Source organism: Triticum dicoccoides, chromosome 5B, assembly GCF_002162155.2.
Source record: "Triticum dicoccoides isolate Atlit2015 ecotype Zavitan chromosome 5B, WEW_v2.0, whole genome shotgun sequence".
NCBI lineage: Eukaryota > Viridiplantae > Streptophyta > Magnoliopsida > Poales > Poaceae > Triticum > Triticum dicoccoides.
The window spans coordinates 624,557,023-624,576,706 of NC_041389.1; the positions used below are offsets into that span (position 1 = coordinate 624,557,023).

At 46.8% G+C, this 19,684-nt stretch overlaps 1 protein-coding gene across 2 annotated transcripts; it reads left to right on the forward strand.

The window, feature by feature from the left end:
• Nucleotides 1-15,597: 15,597 nt before the first annotated feature.
• LOC119312146 lies at nt 15,598-18,902 on the forward strand. Of its 2 annotated transcripts, XM_037587883.1 has the most exons (4): nt 15,598-15,815; nt 16,958-18,025; nt 18,122-18,265; nt 18,347-18,902. In XM_037587883.1, exons 1-4 carry the CDS (start codon nt 15,726-15,728, stop codon nt 18,674-18,676), a joined length of 1,632 nt encoding a protein of 543 aa, XP_037443780.1. In that variant the 5' UTR covers nt 15,598-15,725; the 3' UTR covers nt 18,677-18,902. The 2 variants fall into 2 exon arrangements, with proteins under 2 accessions (XP_037443780.1, XP_037443781.1); XM_037587884.1 differs by lacking the exon at nt 16,958-18,025.
• Nucleotides 18,903-19,684: the final 782 nt, after the last annotated feature.

Consider the following 19,684-nt stretch of genomic DNA (forward strand, 5'->3'; position numbering starts at 1 on the left):
CTCCTGTGATTTGCTGCCTTACGTTCCGCATCATCGGCTAACGCGGCACCAGGAGAACTACTGCGATTGTGCCCCGGTTCGGCCGGGCGAGCACCTCAGTAGAGAAAGCCGAAAACTGACTGTCATGATATAGCGAGAGACTGGTCAACCACTCGATCGACCATTGGAATGTTTAGAATTCCTTCGCTTTGACGAAGGACCGCTTCCCGGTCAGGCACATACGCGCCCCCAGTTTGGAGAAGAGCGGTGCCGCCAGGGGCTATATATAGTAGCCCCACAATCGAGCTCCTATGGCTAAGTGAAAGTGATAAAGCATTATAGTCCGGTTGCCTAGTTTGCTATGCTATCACCTCCTTAAAAGGACCAAGACGTTGGATTAAGTGTGAAAAAGCGCTTTTCTTTTTGCAAACACCCCCGCACCATGTGCGTGGGGGCTAAAGCCAAAGACTGCCATCTTTCAGATTATACATACATATACGGACGCACAGGAGATAGTTCAATACTTGAACGCACAAGTATAAAAAGCTATTGCATTATAAACATGATCTCAGAAATCATACATGTCATTCAAACATAATATCTTTCGAGCACTGTGACTCTATTAAACAAGCGCCCTGTAGGACTTCCTCAAAATAGTGCTCGGTGGGGAATCGGCTTTTGTCCGAACCCCGGGATGCAACAGCGGTGGCATCCATCTCTGCCCAGTATGTCTTACCACGGGCGAGAGCCATCCGTGCACCTTCTATGCACGTCGACCGCTTCATCGCCCCAATATGCGGCACCGCCCCAAGGAATTGTTGCAACAAGCCAAAATAACTCTTCGGCTTGGGCCTTTCCGGCCACAGATGAGTGACCACATCCGTCATGGCAAGTCCGGACAATCTATTCAGCTCAGCCCACTCAACCAGCCGATCACTCAACGGAAGTGGATGCTCCGGACTATGGAATTGAGACCAGAAAAGCTCTTCCATTTCGTGATCCTTCTGGCTTCGGAAGTGCACGACTGCGTCCGCCGCACTCGCCGCCAAGTCCAGATAAGGATCCTCCGCACCGCACAATTGGCCCAGCTGAGCATACTTCGGATCCGTGAACTTCCTACGCAGCATAAAGGGCTTTCCAGCCACAATGTCTCCGACCTGACGCAGTTCCTCCTTCATAGCCCGCATCGCACTACGGGAATCCTTGGCTTCGGCGTCGACCTTCTTCAGGTCCTCTCGCTCCGCTCGGCGTTCTCTTTCAAGAACCTCCTGGCGGTCGGTAGCAACTTTAATTTCGCGGCCATTCCGGCCATCTCCTTCCTGCTTCGGCAGTGAGCAGCCTTCTCGGCTTCTAGCTCTTCCGCTGCCTTCGAGGCAGCCGCCTCGCTTTTTCTGGTTTGCTCCTTGGCCCGAGCAAGTTCTGCTCGAAGGTCTTCCGTAGCAGCAGCACCATCTGCATCAAGCATACAAATTGTAAGGAATGGGCGTCAGCTCCCTTACCAGGTGACCATGCAGAAGCAACCTACCTTGTGACTCGTCAAGTCATTTATTGACCAGCGCGATGTCCGCATCCGCAACGTCAAGTTGCCGCTTTAGTTTGGCAACTCCATTAGTCCGGCTGGCCACCGGACTATCAGCCACCTGCATAAGGAAAGGCGAGAATTAATACCTGAGATTATGATCCTCGGCACGCTGTCGCTTCCGACAGCATACCAAGTCTCAGGGGCTACTATCTATACAGGGTGCACTTCATGTGCAAAACTGTCAAAAGGTATGTCATTTTTTGCGTACCTCAAACCCCGTTAGCAAACTTCTGACGGCCTCACACAACCCGCTTTCAGCGGACGAGATCCTCTCAATCACCATACTCATTAATGTGCGGTGATCTTCTGAGATAGATGCCCTCTTGAGCAAATCCTACAGCTCCACCGGCCGTACTCCAATGGGCGCCGAACTCTCCGGCCACGCCGGACTCGGGGAGACCCTCTGTGACGACACCTCAGGGTCGCCCGCCTCGCACGACGGGGCGGTAGATGGAGGCGTTTCGCTCTCCACCATCTCCGGACGAAGGTATCCCGAAGATGAGCTGTGCTGAGATGGGCTGAGATCCAAACTACAAGGTGAAAACTTCGGTTACCCTTAGAAATTAAGCAGGGGTGTCCACTATTACAAAATCCCCTTTTTTACTTACGGCTCGCTAGAGGGCTGATTCCTCCGAGGAGACAGTACGGCCGGGGCTCTTCCCGGCACAGGACCTTCCGGTACAGATTTCTTTCCCCGCTTTGAGGCCTTGGCCTCCGGGTCTTCAGAAGCGGTCCTCTTCCCCCCTTGGAAGGAGGGACTCTTGATTCCTCCCTTATTGAAAGCCTCCTTGGCAGAGGTGGTAGTTCCCCTGTGCCCCCCTTCGCTCTCCTCCAAAGGTGCGACCTCCAACATTTTGATTAACACGAGATCCTGCGTGCTCTCAGGGAGGGGGCCGGACACCGTATCAGTTTTGCTTGCGCTATCCACTCCTGTCCAAGGGATAGCTGGTTAAAAGGCAAACCCACGATAGATAAATGGACGATGTGTCTGGACACGGGGCTACTTACTTGAGTATCCGGGTGATTGCAGCTTAGGCCAGCATCCTCGGTTAATTCCGGATGCATTTCTCGCGATCCGAAGAACAGTTTGTACATCTCCGCGGGTGTCAAACCCATGAAGTGTTGAAGAGCTCGTGGCCCCTCCGGATTAAATTCCCACAGGCGGAGGGGGCGACGTTTGCAGGGCAGTAGGCGCCAGATCAACATAACCTGTGCTACTACGACCAGATTGATCTCCCTTTCCTGGAGGCTTCGAATCCGGTCCTGCAACAGGGGTACGTCTTTGGACGGCCCCCAGTCACGCCCCTTGTTGACCCATGACGTCAGCCATTGTGGAGGGCCCGAGCGGAAGATGGGCGGCGGCCTCTGCCTGCTGCCCCGGGGAGCGGTGATATAGAACCACTCTTGTTGCCACAAGCCAAGCTCCTCCTGAAAAGAGCCCTCGGGCCATGGAACATCGGCCCTCTTGCTTATAACCGCCCCTCCGCACTCTGCCTGACGCCCCTCTATCATCTTCGGCTCCATGTTGAAGGTTTTGAGCCACAAGCCAAAGTGAGGGGTAGTGCGGAGGAAGGCTTCGCAGACAACAATGAATGATGAGATGTGGAGGATGGACTCCGGAGCCAAGTCGTGGAATTCCAGCCCATAATAAAACATGAGCCCCCTCACGAAGGGATCCATCGGGAAGCCTAATCCCCGACGGAGGTGAGACATGAACACGACGCTCTCGCCAAGCTCGTGAGTAGGAATAACTTGCCCTCGGGCAGGCAGCCTATGCGAAATCTCGTAGGTTAAGTACCTAGCGTCTCTCAGCTATAGCACGTCCTCTTCCGTGATGGAGGAGGGCATCCACCGGCCTCGTAGGTCGGGGCCGGACATTGTCGAAGGTCGAAGGTACCCGAATCTGGAGCCCTGGGTGTTGGAACTCGGGGCGAGGGGCGGATTCGATAGAGGATTGAAGGAAAAGAACGGGCCTTGGTCTCATTATAAAGAGGAAGAATACCAAGAGTTGTCCCCGTGACCGTTTGGAACCCGCCTTCGATGGAGGGGGCGTGCCAACGGGCGTGGTTGGGTTACCCATGTCCGTATTGATGGGTATCCCGGAATAAGGGGAACATGATCTCTGCTTCGACAAGACGTGCCAAGGAAACTGCTTCGCTAAACGCACTGAGGTGGTACAGTAAAAACAATTCGAGTAAAGGCTTGGTAGTGGTGTGACGTCACGCCACAGAATAGGTCAGCAGATTGAACTTGTGTAATATTATTCTCTCTACGGTGGTACGTGGAATTTATTCTTTGCAGAGCCGGACACTATCCTGGTGTTCACAATCTTCTATAAACTATTTGGAGGAAGAACCCGCCTTGCAATGCCGAAGACAACATGCACGCCGGACTCGTCGTCATTGAAGCCTGGTTCAGGGGCTACTGAGGGAGTTTCGGACTAGGGGGTGTCCGGACAGCCGAACTATTATGATCGACCGGACTCTAAGACTATGAAGATACAAGATTGAAGACTTCGTCCCGTGTCCGGATGGGACTTTCCTTGGCGTGGAAGGCAAGCTTGGCGATACAGATATGTAGATCTCCTACCATTGTAACCGACTTTGTTTAACCCTAGCCCCCTCCGGTGTCTATATAAACCGGATGGCTTTAGTCCATAGGACGAACAACAATCATACCATAGGCTAGCTTCTAGGGTTTAGCCTCCTTGATCTCGTGGTAGATCCACTCTTGTAACACACATCATCAATATTAATCAAGCAGGACGTAGGGTTTTACCTCCATCAAGAGGGCCCGAACCTGGGTAAAACATCGTGTCCCTTGTCTCCTGTTACCATCTGCCTAGACGCATAGTTCGGGACCCCCTACCCGAGATCCGCCAGTTTTGACACCGACAGTAGGAATGGAATATCTTGGCCTCAACACATGAGTAGGTGGTTCTCTCTCAGAAAATGAATGTTGGAAGTGTAGGCATGTTCTAATGGCTCTCTCCACGAATGAAGAGTGGGTGGAGGGGTATATATAGCCTCCACACAAAATCTAACCGTTACACACAACTTACCAATCTTGGTGGGACCGAATCATGAAACTCGGTCGGACCGATTTAGCAAATAATGTGACCGTTAGGATTTTCGGTGGGACCGACATGCAACTCGGTAGGACCGATATGGTTAGGGTTAGGGCATAACGTAATCTAGAGACCGATTACACAAACTCGGTGGGACCAATTTTGGTAATTAGCTAATCAGAGAGTTGGTCAGGCAAACTCGGTGGGACCGATTCGCTCATCTCGGTTGGACTGAAATGATACTAAGAGGAACAAAGAGTTTGCATTGTAAAAGCTTTTGCTTGGATCTAGGTGGAACATATTCTTCATCTTGTTCTTCTTCTTGGCCTTCTTCATTGTTGACATTGTCGTTCTCTTGTCGTGGTGGAGAAGGAGGTTGTTGACGTTCATCTTGGTGTACTTCCTCGTTTTCTTCATCTTGGTGTGTCCCACTTGTGGATGCTTCCGTATCAACTCTTGGTTCACCTTGTCGTGAGGTAGAAGCTTCCACTTGGACGGATGAGGTACTCTCCTTCACCTCTGTTGGACGAATCTTGCCAATAGACAAGTCTTGGACTGCTTCCGAAGGGTCTTTGTCTCCTACATCAATTAGCAATTGCTCTACTTGCGAGCCGTTAGATTCATCAAACTTCACATCTACTGTCTCTTCAACCTTTCGGGTGAAATTATTGTAGACACAGTAAGTGTGAGAGTTTGAGCCATAACCAAGTAGGAAACCTTCATGAGACTTAGGAGCAAATTTACAATGATGATGCTTATCAAGAATGTAGTACTTTGAGCCGAATACTCGAAAGTATCCAACTTGGGGTTTGTTACCAGTGAGGAGCTCGTATGCCGTCTTGCCGAGTAGCTTGTGAAGATACAAGCGATTTGTTGCATGACAAGCTGTCTCAACCGCTTCCGCCCAAAAGTGCTTCGGCGTCTTGTACTCATCAAGCATCGTTCGCGCCATTTCGATGAGCGTCCGGTTCTTCCTCTCAACAACTCCAGTTTGTTGAGGTGTGTACGTAGCCGAGAACTCATGTGAAATCCCTTCTTCGTCAAGAAAGGTGTCTACATTTGCGTTCTTGAACTCCGTTCTGTTGTCGCTGCAAACCTTCTTGATCTTCACTTCAAATTGATTTTGGGCCTTCCTAGCAAAGTTTTTGAAGATCTTTTGGACCTGCGATTTATCATCGACAAAGAACACCCACGTAAATCTAGAAAAATCATCAACTATAACTAGACCAAAAGAATTTCCACCGAGACTTTTGTAAGCGTTGGGACCAAAAAGATCCATGTGAAGTAGCTCGAGTGGCCTCCTTGTGGTCATGATGTTCTTCACGGGATGCCTTCCTCCAACCTGTTTACCTGCTTGACAAGCGCTGCAAAGTCTATCCTTATCAAATATGACATCGATAACACCAAGGATATGATTTCCTTTAATAAGCTTGTCAAGGTTTCGCATGCCCACATGATCTATGCCACAACCAGCCTTTAGAGGATTTAGCGATGAAGCAAGTTCTAGGTTGAGCCTTTTTAGTGAAATCAACAATGTAAAGATCACATCTACGTATACCGGTAAAGACCATTTTATGATTATCTCTATGAAACACTTGGCAATCTACTTTAGTGAATAGGACATTGAAACCGAAATCAGCAAGTCTAGATATTGAAAGTAAATTGTAGCCAAGAGATTCAACGAGCATGACATTTTGTATGGAGCTATCAAGTGAGATGGCCACCTTACCGAGGCCAACCACCCTACCCTTTGAGTTATCACCGAAAGTGACATACTTTCGAGGGCCATCATTTTCAGCAAGCTCACGAAACATATCTTTATCTCCGGTCATGTGATCGGTACATCCACTATCAAGAACCCATTCCTTTCCTCCTGTCATATATCCTCGAAGATTTGCCATAAGACCAAAGTGTCTCACTGCATCATCAAGATCAAAGTCACTATCATCATCCTCATCATAGTATCCATGTTCAACATTGTCATGTGGTGGATCGATTCCTAGAGAGGGTGATTCGTTAGAGTGAGTTTGACAATGACCTTCTTTATGAATTTTAATAGCTTCGGAAATAATATCACTAATAATTCCAACATCTCCTTTGCCACGCATAAGGTTTGTAAGCTCAAATAGACAATCACCAAACATAGGATCATTGGAATTCATCTTACTCAAGGTAATAGACTTATGGAGAATTTCATCTAGATTTTTCAAGGAATAATTTGGAAAACGTTCCTCAAGAAATTTCCATATGGTGTAGGCACACTCAAGAGTAGGCAAACTTCCAATCAAGTTTCTAGGCAAGCCTCTAGTGATAAGATTAATAGTTCTAAGATTGTGAATCATGTCAATTGACTCATCAAGGGTAGGATGCATAGGATCAACATGAGGTGCACAAGGGCTAGCAATGTACTTGTTCAAATGATATTCATTGAAAATCACAAGCATCTCATTTTTTCACTCATGAAAATATTCTCCATCAAGTATAGGCACTCTATGTCTAAGACTCCCTAAAGTAGACTCATCCATCTTCCTCCAGTCGTGTTTAAACCAAAGCAATGGAGACCAAAGCTCTGATACCAATTGAAAGGATCGAGAAGAGGTGTCTAGAGGGGGGTGATTAGACACTAAGTGAAAAAGTTGCAGTTTTTAATTTCTTTAAGTTGAAGTGGAGTTTTGGCACAAGTTTAACTATCACAATACATATCAAGCAAGCATGCAAAGAGTGTATGAGCAGCGGAAAGTAAAGGATGCAACTTGCAAGAATGTAAAGGGATGGGATTGGAGTGTGCAAACGCAATTTGGAGACACGGAGATTTTTGAGCCGTGGCTCCGATAGGTGGTGCTATCATACATCCACGTTGATGGATACTTCAACCCACGAAGGGTAACGGCTGCGCGAGTCCACGGAGGGCTCCACCCACGAAGGGTCCACGAAGAAGCAACCTTGTCTATCCCACCATGGCCATCGCCCACGAAGGACTTGCCTCACTAGGGTAGATCTTCACGAAGTAGGCAATCTCCTTGCCCTTACAAACTCGTTGGTTCAACTCCACAATCTTGTCGGAGGCTCCCAAGTGACACCTAGCCAATCTAGTAGCACCACTCTCCAAGAAGTAGCAAATGGTGTGTTGATGATGAACTCCTTGCTCTTGTGCTTCAAATGATAGTCTCCCCAACACTCAACTCTCTCTCACAGGATTTGGATTTGGTGGAAAGAAGATTTGAGAGGAAAGCAACTTGGGGAAGGCTAGAGATCAAGATTCATATGGTAGGAATGGAATATCTTGGCCTCAACACATGAGTAGGTGGTTCTCTCTCAGAAAATGAATGTTGGAACTGTAGGCACATTCTGATGGCTCTGTCCACGAATGAAGAGTGGGTGGAGGGGTACATATAGCCTCCACACAAAATCTAACCGTTACACACAACTTACCAATCTCGGTGGGACCGAATCGTGAAACTCGGTCGGATCGATTTAGCAAATAATGTGACCGTTAGGATTTTCGGTGGGACCGACATGCAACTCAGTAGGACCGATATGGTTAGGGTTAAGGCATAACGTAATCTCGGTGAGACCGATTACACAAACTCGGTGGGACCTATTTTGGTAATAATCTAACCAGAGAGTTGGTCAGGCAAACTCGGTGGGACCGATTCGCTCATCTCGGTTGGACCGAAATGTTACGAAGAGGAATAGAGAGTTTGCATTGTAATCTCGGTAGGACCGATAACACAAACTCGGTGAGACCTATTTTGGTAATGGACATACACAGAGAGATTACAATCCCGTCTCGGTGAGACCGAGATCCCTATCGGTGAGACCGATTTGCCTAGGGTTTGTGGCAGTGGCTATGACATCTGAACTCGGTGGCGCCGGATAGAAAGAATTGGTGGGGCCGAGTTTGACGTTTGGTTTGGGTCATATGTGGATGTGAAAAGGTAGTTGAGGGCTTTGGAGCATATCACTAAGCACTTTGAGCAAGCAAGCCGTTAAGCAACACCTCATCCCCTCTTGATAGTATTGACTTTTCCTATAGACTCAATGTGATCTTGGATCACTAAAATAGAAAGAGTAGAGTCTTGTACTTGGAGCTTGAGCCAATCCTTTGTCCTTAGCATCTTGAAGGGGTTCCACATCCTCTAGTCCACGCCACTTCATTGTTGAACTTATCTGAAACATACTAGGTAAAAGTGTTAGTCCAACAAGAGATATGTTGACATTAATTACCAAAATCACCCAGGGAGCACTTATGCTTTCAATATCCCCCTTTTTGGTAATTGATGACAACATACATCAAAGCTTTAGATAAAGAAAATAAAGAATAATAAGTAAAGCTTTGGAAAGACATGTAACATGCATAGGCTCCCCCTACATGTATCCAATCATGTAAATATGGAATATAGGAGCATGTGAATGCATAAGCATGACAGAGTAGGCAATGTGTTATATGTATCTTGGTTATATGCATCAGAGCAAAAGATGTGAATGTGTGAAATGTACCTTCATGCTCATGAGTCCTTCTTGCAAACAGTATGTACATCAACAAGAAATCCTCATAAACGTGGTTGTGATGCATATACTTACATTGTGTTCTTGGGTTGGCTTAGGATGGAATGAACCTGTGTAAACAAGGTTAGATAACACAGATACACCTACTAGCGAGAGAAAACAAAAAGATCCTCGCGAAGGTTTCATTCCATTTGGACTCCGTTTGGTATTCCTTTTCTGGAAAACTCTAAAATAGGCAAAAAAAAAACAGAAACTTGCACTGGGCCTCCGGTTAATAGGTTAGTCCCAAAAATAATATAAAAGAGCATATTAAAGCCCATTAAACATCCAAAACAGATAATATAATAGCATGGAACAATAAAAAATTATAGATATGTTGAAGACGTATCAGGGGGCACCTCTAGGTACATCAATTATCTTAGCCATGTGCGGTGCCTCCCTCCACCATTTACTCCTCCAGTCATATTGTCGTAGTGCTTAGGTAAAGCCCTGCATGGATCACATCACCATCACCATCACCACGCCGTCATGCTGACGGAACTCATCTACTCCTTCATACCTCTACTGGATCAGGAGTTCGAGGGATGTCATCGAGCTGAACGTGTGCAGAACTTGGAGGTGTCGTACATTCGGTGCTTGATCGGTTGAATCGAGAAGACGTTCGACTACATCAACCGCGTTAAGCTTCCGCTTCCGCTTTCGGTCTACGAGGGTACATGGACACACTCTTCCCCTCTCGTTGCTATGCATCTCCTAGATAGATCTTGTGTGAGCATAGGAATTTTTTTTTGAAATTGCATGCTATGTTTCCCAACAGCCAGAGCCCACCATGAAGCTGTAGCGGCGACTCAACTGGGGGCTTATCAGCAGCCACTGGTGACCCCTTCAACCTCGGTGGGAGCCGGGACAATTTCTAGGGAGGTTGGTGTGCCGTGTTTAGGACCGGCTTTGCGTAATGAGCGTCTGCCCAAAGATTTTAAGGGTCCTCGCAAGGTGCCCAATTATACAGCTGATCTCCCTCCCGAGGCTTGGATTGAGAGTTATGAGTTAACCATGGAGATGTTGGATTTCAATGATGTTGTTTGTGCCAAGTATTTCACCATGATGTTGGAAGGTCCCACTAGTACATGGTTGAAAGGTTTACCTCCCAATTCTATCAGTTCATCGGCAGAGTTGAAGGAGTGTTTCATAAAAAAATTCCAAGGGACATGCATGCAACATCTGACGATTGTTGATTTGGATCACTGCGTACAACATGAGGATGAGTCAGCCCACCATTGGGTCCGGCGGGTCTCGACCATTATTCACTCCTCTGATAACCTTGCGGCGGCTCAGGCAGTCCTAATCTTGGAGAAAAACTATTGTTTTTTGCCTCTCAAGCAGAAGCTCGGGCGGCTAAGCGCTATTGCAATGACATGGGTGAGCTCATGGCGGTTCTCACTAAGTATGCAGTCTCGGATAGTACTAAGGACCCTGGTTCTGATGATGAGGATAAATCCAGCAAGAGCAAGAAGAATAGCAATGGTAAAGGTCAGCATCAGAATGTAGCAGGGAATAATGGCAACAACCAGGGTAATGGTGGTAAGCGGAGGCACCCCGATGGTGGGTCAGATCTAGTGGCTAACACCAACACGGGGTATAAAAACCAGTGCCATAATGGTAATGGTAAGCCGCCGTTTGGTGGTGCAAAACCTTTCAATCTTGAGGCAATGCTTAATGAACCTTGCCTAAAGCACAATCTTCCCAACAGGGTGTCCACTCACGCCTGGAAGGATTGTTATGTTATGCGAGAGTTCATGAATTATAGCCTCAGTCAGCATCATTGCAATAACAATGGGCCGCCCGGCGGGTCAGGATCCGGTTCTCAGGGGTCCGGCTTTGGTGGTGGCGGCTCAAATTATGGCTATCCAGGTCAAGGTAACCATGGTGGTCATAATCAACAGTCTGGTCAAGGTAACCACCAGCAAGGTAATCAGTTAGGATATCAGAGTAATCCAAAGCAGCTCAATGGTGGCCAATACCATGTATTCACTACAAGTCTTTGCAAACGAGATCAGAAGGTTCATAAGCGGGTTGTTCATGCAGTAGAGCCGGTTGTTCCACAGTATTTGATGGTCTGAGAACACGATATCGTGGAGCAGGGCGGATCTCACACCACGGGTTGATAAGGAAAAAAGGGGATGAACAGTAACATGCATGTGCAAAAATCAAGGAGGCATAATAACTTATACAATGAAAAGGGCGCCTCGATTCTCGGAATGTTCAGTTAATATGAAAGATCCGTTGTGACATCATGAGGATTTTTCTGAATTTATGAAGATGACATCATCCTTTATATGGCGGGTTAAGAAGAGCTGTTCCAAGGTTAAATATTGAGAAGAATTAAAGAAGACTCGCCAACCAGAGAAGTTGAAGATTGACATGAACAAGTTCAAATCAATCTGGGGCCTAATGTTGGGGATATAACCCCACGATATGACCCGCCCTAAAAGGGTCGGGTTAGGATGTTGGCGACTTACCATTAATGTTGGGGAACGTAGTAATTTCAAAAAAAATCCTACGCACATGCAAGATCATGGTGATGCATAGCAACGAGAGGGGAGAGTGTTGTCCACATACCCTTGTAGACCGAAAGCGGAAGCGTTATGACAACGCGGTTGATGTAGTTGTACGTCTTCATGATCCGACCGATCCAAGCATCGAACGTACGGCACCTCTGAGTTCAGCACACGTTCAGCTCGATGACGATCCCCGGACTCCGATCCAGCAGGGTGTCGGGGATGAGTTCCGTCAGCACGACGGCGTGGTGACGATGATGATGTTCTACCGACGCAGGGCTTCGCCTAAGCACCGCTACGATATGACCGAGGTGGAATATGGTGGAGGGGGGCACCGCACACGGCTAAGGAACGATCACGAAGATCAACTTGTGTTTCATGGGGTGCCCCCCTGCCCCCGTATATAAAGGAGCAAGGGGGAGGTGCGGCCGGCCCCCTAGGGGTGCGCCTGGAGGAGTCCTACTCCCACCGGGAGTAGGACGCCCCCCTCTTGCCTTGGTGGAGAAGGAAAGGGGGGAGGGGAAAGAGGAAAGGGGGGCGTCGCCCCCCCCCCTTCCTTGTCCTATTCGGACTAGGGGGGAGGGGGCGCGCGGCCTATCCTGGCCGGCCCTCCTCTTCTCCCTCATGGCCCATGTAGGCCCATTAACCCCCGGGGGGGTTCCGGTAACCCTCCGGTACTCCGGTAAAATCCCGATTTCACCCGGAATGTTTCCGATATCCAAATATAGGCTTCCAATATATCAATCTTTATGTCTCGACCATTTCGAGACTCCTCGTCATGTCCGTGATCACATCCGAGACTCCGAACAACCTTCGGTACATCAAAACTTATAAACTCATAATAAAACTGTCATCGTAACTTTAAGCGTGCGGACCCTACGGGTTCGAGAACTATGTAGACATGACCTAGAATTGTTTCCGGTCAATAACCAATAGCGGAACCTGGATGCTCATATTGGCTCCTACATATTCTATGAAGATCTTTATCGGTCAAACCGCATAACAACATACGTTGTTCCCTTTGTCATCGGTATGTTACTTGCCCGAGATTCGATCGTCGGTATCTCAATACCTAGTTCAATCTCGTTACCGGCAAGTCTCTTTACTCGTTCCATAATACATCATCTCACAACTAACTCATTAGTTGCAATGCTTGCAAGGCTTAAGTGATGTGCATTACCGAGAGGGCCCAGAGATACCTCTCCGACAATCGGAGTGACAAATCCTAATCTCGAAATACACCAACCCAACATGTACCTTCGGAGACACCTGTAAAGCACCTTTATAATCACCCAGTTACGTTGTGACGTTTGGTAGCACACAAAGTGTTCCTCCGGTAAACGGGAGTTGCATAATCTCATAGTCATAGGAACATGTATAAGTCATGAAGAAAGCAACAGCAACATACTAAACGAGCGTGTGCTAAGCTAACGGAATGGGTCATGTCAATCACATCATTCTCCTAATGATGTGATCCCGTTAATCAAATGACAACTCATGTCTATGGCTAGGAAACATAACCATCTTTGATCAACGAGCTAGTCAAGTAGAGGCATACTAGTGACAATTTGTTTGTCTATGTATTCACACATGTATTATGTTTCCGGTTAATACAATTCTAGCATGAATAATAAACATTTATCATGATATAAGGAAATAAATAATAATTTTATTATTGCCTCTAGGGCATATTTCCTTCAAGTAAGGCCTTAGACAAGCCCAAGAGACCAAGACATGAATAAGGAAGGCGACTTACATGGTGAGTCGGACGGAGGCCCAAGGCCAAAAGTCGGTGCAAGACGTGGAAGTGTAAGCCGGACGATGGCGACTTGCCTAGCAAGGCAAGGCGACTTAGAACCAGGGTTGGTCACGAAGTATGACCCGACCTGGACTCTCGTAAGCCCAGGGCCTCGACCTGTGTATATAAAGGCGAGTCCTTGCGGCGGGTAAAGCTAAGTTACAATCAATCGATAGCTAGATCAAGCGAATCTGCTCCCTTGTAATTAATACTTAAGCAATATAACTCAAAGCAAGACGTAGGTTTTTACCTCGATCGTGAGGGGTCGAACCTGGGTAAACTCTTGTCTCTCGCCCCGTTCAACCCCTTCAAGCTAACCTACGTTGCGATGGCTCCATGCTTAAGTCCTTTCACTAGGACATCTGCTGTGTTAACCCCACGACAAATGGCCTACACCATCATTTATTTTGATGGCCACACTATCTCCAGTAACAAAATTTTGGATCCACTGACGCCATTTATCAGAGAATCCTTTCATTCTTAGGGCCTTTTAAAGGAAGCACCATTTGACCTTATCATAGGCCTTTTCAAAATCAATCTTGAAAACTACCCCACTCATGTTTTTTCGGTGCATCTCGTGAATGGTCTCATGAAGGATCACTACTCCATCGAGTATATTTCTTACTTGCATAAACGTCATTTGAGATAATCGGACGACATGGTCTGCAGCCGTATTGAGCCGATTAGTGGCACCAATATTGAACGGTCTCTTGAAGGTGACACTAAGAAGACATAAGGGTCTAAATTGCTGGATCCGCCCAACCTCCTTAATCTCCGGCAATAACACGATCTCACCAAAATTAAGCCTAAATAGTTCAAGTTGGCCAGCATGAAGATAGTTGAACAACTCCAAAAGGCCAGTCTTGATGATCTACTCATCTACGACCGTCAAAATAGAAAACGTACAACACAAAAGTTGTGTGAAACTGCAAGATGAAGCTAGTGGTCAAAGAAAAATTCATCGGTTCATAACATGCACACTTGAACATGTTTGTGTAGCCCACTAGGAGATATAGATATACTCATCTAGGATCGTCGAAACAGAAAATGTACAAGAGAAAGTTGTGTGAAAATGGCGAGATTAAGCTAGTGGTCAAATAAAATTTCAAAAGGTTGACCAAGCATGAGGATTTTTTCTTAAACATGACATGCACACATGAACACATTTGTGTGGTCCAATAGGAGATGCAAATCTACTCGTCTATGATTGTCAAAACAAAAAAAATGCAATATGAAAATCATGTGAAACATCGGGATGAAGCTAGTGGTCAAAAGGAAATTTCGAGGGGTCGACCTGGTGATCAGAATCTGTCGAAGGTTGTCTAAAACCCCTCCAACATTGACATGAAACGGAACATTTACAGTCCATGAAATTAGTAACCGATCATCACAATGAAACCATAACGCGGGTGTGCATTTTTTCATGTACTCCCCCTGTCATTAAAAGAGTGTACTTCCAACTTTGTTGAAAAGTTAAACATTTTTATGTTTGACTGTATTTATACAATAATATACCTATATTTATGCCATCAAATTAGTAGTATTAGATTCATGATATAATATTTTTTTTGACAAAAAGACTATAAGGGAACCCCCTACAGTATAATTGGTGCAACAAATCCAAATTGCAAGTACCATGCCTTGAACCTGGGTGGGTGGGAAGGCATCAGCCCCTTCCCACCACTAGGCTATGCCTTAGTCTGCATATAATACATTTTTCATCGTGTACCTATTTGTTTTCACAAATGTTGATATATTTTTTGCACAAACTCGGTCAAACTTTGAAATTGTTTGACCCTCCAACAAAATTGAAAGTACACTCTTTCAGGGACGGAGGGAGTAAAACTTATTTCAAATCGAAGCACCATTGTGTAGATTAGAATTGATTATGTGAAGAAGATTAAGGGAGGTGAGTGAAACATGATAGTACATTTTTTTGAGGAAAGTTTTTTTTTAAGGAAAGTGAAACCACAATTTATAGGGCTAGCGGCACCGAGTGGGCTCGAGCTGCATAGCGTTTCTCCGGAGGCCGGAACGATGCCCATGTGTGTGTGCTTTAAGCACCGTGTCAATTCAGGACCGACAAACGGCCCAAAATCGACTGAAGACTGTCACTGATGTGAGCCGGCCGAAGGGCGCTCGGCAGTGTCGGCCCTCCTGAATCAGCCCCGCACCTCATTGCCTCCCCCCGAATCCGCCGCCGCCGCCAGTCGACGCCGGCCCCCGGATCCGATGGACACGGGCGCAGATCCTCCGCGCTACCGCCGGCTCAGGAAGGCCTCCGAGCTCCGCACCGCCGCCGCCCACCCACCCCCGAAACGGGTACGTACGGCATCCATCCTTGCGATTTCTGCTGAATGTTTTGCATCCGGCCGTTACAACCATCTATTCGCAGCTCACGCCCAAATGGTGTCAGTTTGTTGAGCAGTACTAGTGCTGTAGGCTAGGTCTTGTGCATAAGCTAGCTGCCCAAATAAGCCTCGTGTAAGCAGCGGCGTGGAGAAGCATCTGTCCTTTTGGCCGCCTGTTTGGAATGGCTTCTACCAATTGAGCTTATGTGGGAGTATTTGGTACAGTGCAATAATTATAAATAAATTTCGGCAGTGCATCAAAAACAAGAGCTATCAAATCATTTCGGCAGTGCAATAATATGAGATCCATGGTAACGCAAAGTAAATCTTGGAAATATGGCACTGTTCTTGCATACATCCATACAACGAATTTGAGAAAATAATTAGAAAGAGGGGGAACTGAGAAGCGAAATGTGAAAAGGAGAGGAACATGAGAACAGAGGCATATTTCCTAGCAGAGAGGGACGCGCACCTAGAAGCTTTGCCTTAGGGGTAGCTTAAGGCTTATTTGGACCGTAAGCCATACCACGAGCCGTTCCTAACCCAGCGGTGACGATGCAGTTTTGTGTGTGTGTTGCTACTGATTTTCTCTCTTTTCAATCTCCCAGTTTATTATTAAAAAATTGGGCAACTAGAACACCTGTTCCTGTCCATCTTTTGCAGCAGAATGGAGTACCTATATACTCCCTCTGTACCGTAATACTCCCTCCGTTCCTAAATATAAGTCTTTTTAGAGATTCCAATAAGGGACTACATACGGAAGAAAATGAGTGAATCCGTACTCTAAAATATGTCTATATACATTTGTATGTAGTCCATAGTGGAATCTCTAAAAAGACTTGTATTCAGGAACGGAGGAAGTATATGACTTGAACTGCTAAAACGTTATACATTATGGTACACAAGGAGTAGTATAGTAGATATATGCTCTTAAAATTGTTGTGCTTGCTAATGTCATTATTTAGATTGTTTAGGTGGCCACACTCTTTCATATGTTTTGCTCGTTTATGCACTATTTTTTTTACTAGTAATGCATGTTGCTCAGTTATCTGCTCAAACTATTTGGAATTCCCTGACTGTTTTTCATTTATGTCTTACCAAAACAAAAACTAGATGTGTCCGAGTGAGGAACATGACAGTTGCTGTGAGGACAAGATCAGCAGCTTACCAGACGAGATGTTAATCATGATCATCAATAAGCTAGATGCACGGACGGCGATAACCACCACTATCCTTTCGAAGCGATGGCGGGATCTTCCTGCACACTCGCACACATGTTATGACCTTGGTGTTGATGACATCCTCCCTCCACGCTACCACAAACTGAAGCAAATGGTAGTGGAGGCTAAGGCAGGGTATGTGGCAGAGAAGAACGCACTGAAGTTGGCCGGTAGTCATGCTTTTAGAGACCGATTCTTTGCCGTCAATGACTGGATGTGGAGAGTCCGACGGCTGACAACTCACCTGCAACGTTATGAGCGTTGGGCCATGCGACGCTATGTTAAACGGGTGAACGCGTTCCTTCTTCCCCCCACCATTGTTCAGCAACGGTCTATCCAGAAGCTGAGGCTTCAAACCTTTGGGACGAGCAATTGCATTGATCAATGGATTACGTCAGCGATTGGCAGATGGGGCGTTGAAGATTTGGAGCTTATCATTGACAACTCTTCCTGGCGCTATGACTTCCGGCTATTGGATGAATGCAAGAATGTGCGATTGAAACGACTTGTGCTATCCAATTGTTATCATCATGATGCACCCAACTCCTTGACGTTTCAGAGGCTCACAGCACTTACTCTGTGCAAAGAACATATTTCACACGTTTGTTATGTTCTTAGAAACTGCGTGCAGCTGGTGGATTTGAGCCTGAAACATTCCGATTATAACCAAGATCCTCTTCATATTTGTGTTCCTAAGTCAAAGTTAAAGAATCTGCAATTGGACAACTGCAACGTTGGGCAAGTCTATCTGACTTCACTGCCTTGTCTTGAAGCATTTGCTTGTCGCGGTCAGCCAATCGAATTACACTACGGCGAGGTCCCTCGACTTAGGCATGTGAGTTTGAACTTCTTGCAAACGGGAGATAATGGCAAGGATGGTTCCTTATGTCGACTAGGCAAGTTGTTTTTAGGGATTCCGCCACCGCTAGAGTACCTTGCTCTGCAATTAAGAGGGGGTCAGGTGAGTAGCCATTTCTGAAATGAATTGTTCTTTTATTGATCATAGCATCACACCGCTACATAAGATAGTACTTAATTATCACTTCGTTTAATGCAGATGTGGATTAAACCTGTTGCCATTCGCAGCCAGCTTAATCATCTCAAGAAACTGTTCATTGCAAACGTGGCAATGAACTGGGGTACATTCTGGATTCTCACCCTACTTGCTGCCGCACCTGCCTTGGAGTCGCTCCATGTTCATGTATGTTTATCCAGCGTTTTTTTCGAACACAGTACTTTTTGGGGTTTGAAAGATTTCTGAAACTCTGCAATCTGAATGCAGTTTGACTCAGAGAAGGCGAGTGCTCCAGGATTACTAGATGTGCAAGCGGAACACCATCAGCACCACTATCACCTGAAAGAACTCATGGTCGTTGGCTTCAACGCGGTGGCATGGCAGACGGGCTTTGTGAAGCGGATCATGCAGGCATCGCCGATCCTGGAGCACGTCCACCTGCTGGACGGGCACGTCGTGGAGGATGAAGAACGGGAACTCGTCGGCCTGGAGATCGTCCGCTCCCGCCGGGAGTGGCACCAGTGCGAGAGATTGGAGGTGCTCGACGAACTGACAGACGGGATCAGTTCGCTGCATCCCAAAATAGTTTTGGAATGACTTTTGGTAGAAGTGTTGCTGTGCCGGTGGCCTTCCGTTCTGTAGGACTTGTAGGTGTATGCCAGGGCCTAATGATTATGTTATGCTGGCTTGGAAGAAAGAACATGTGTTTGTATTGGGTATCTTGTGCTTTACTTTTGCTAGATTATCCAGAGGATTGATGTATCTTGTGGCTCTTATGGGATGTTTGGTTCTAGGCCTAGGAGTGCCACACTTTGCCATACAATATTGCCAAACTTGCCTAAGGTTAGTTCTTCAAAATGAGAGCCACAAGTTGACAGCCTAAGGGAATCTTGCCACACTTTTTGTGTGTATGTGATGTGGGACCATAGTGTTGCCTGAGATGTGGCTTGAACCAAACACACACCTAAGGGGGTGTTTGGTTACAGGGACTAGACTAGAAAACGTCCCTTTTTGTCCCTATGTAACCAAACAGGAGGGACTTTTTCTACAGGGACTAGAAAAAGACTCTACCGGAGTGTCTTTTTTCTTTAGTCACTGGCCCACCAAAAAAGTTTAGTCCCTTGGAACCAAACACCCACTAAGTTAGTCAAACTTGCCTAACCTTAGGTGTGGCAAGCTTTGGCAAACTTAGTCTCAAACCAAACAACCCCTCATTTTAAAGAACTAAGAGCATGTCTAACAGAGCCCTCAAATTGGTCAAACCCTCAAAATAACTGCTTTTTTGAGGGTTGAGGCCGAAACTTGGCGCGGAACAGAACCCTCAAACCCTTTAACCCTCAAAAATTTGTGAAGGTTGCACCCTCATTTCCCCACTGGACCTGCACTAGTGCAGATTGAGAGGCAAAACTGAAGGTGCCTGCATTTCGGTCAACGCCGGACGCGGGAGGGAATTTTCCCCCAACTGCTTCCCCTCCTCCACCCGACCGGGAGCCGTCGGTGCCGACGCGCTCGATTCGGCCGCCACCGCCGTCCCCCGCCGCCCCGCCTCCCCACCTCCCCACCGCGCCCCGATTTGGCCGCCGCCCCGATTTGGCCGCTGCCCCG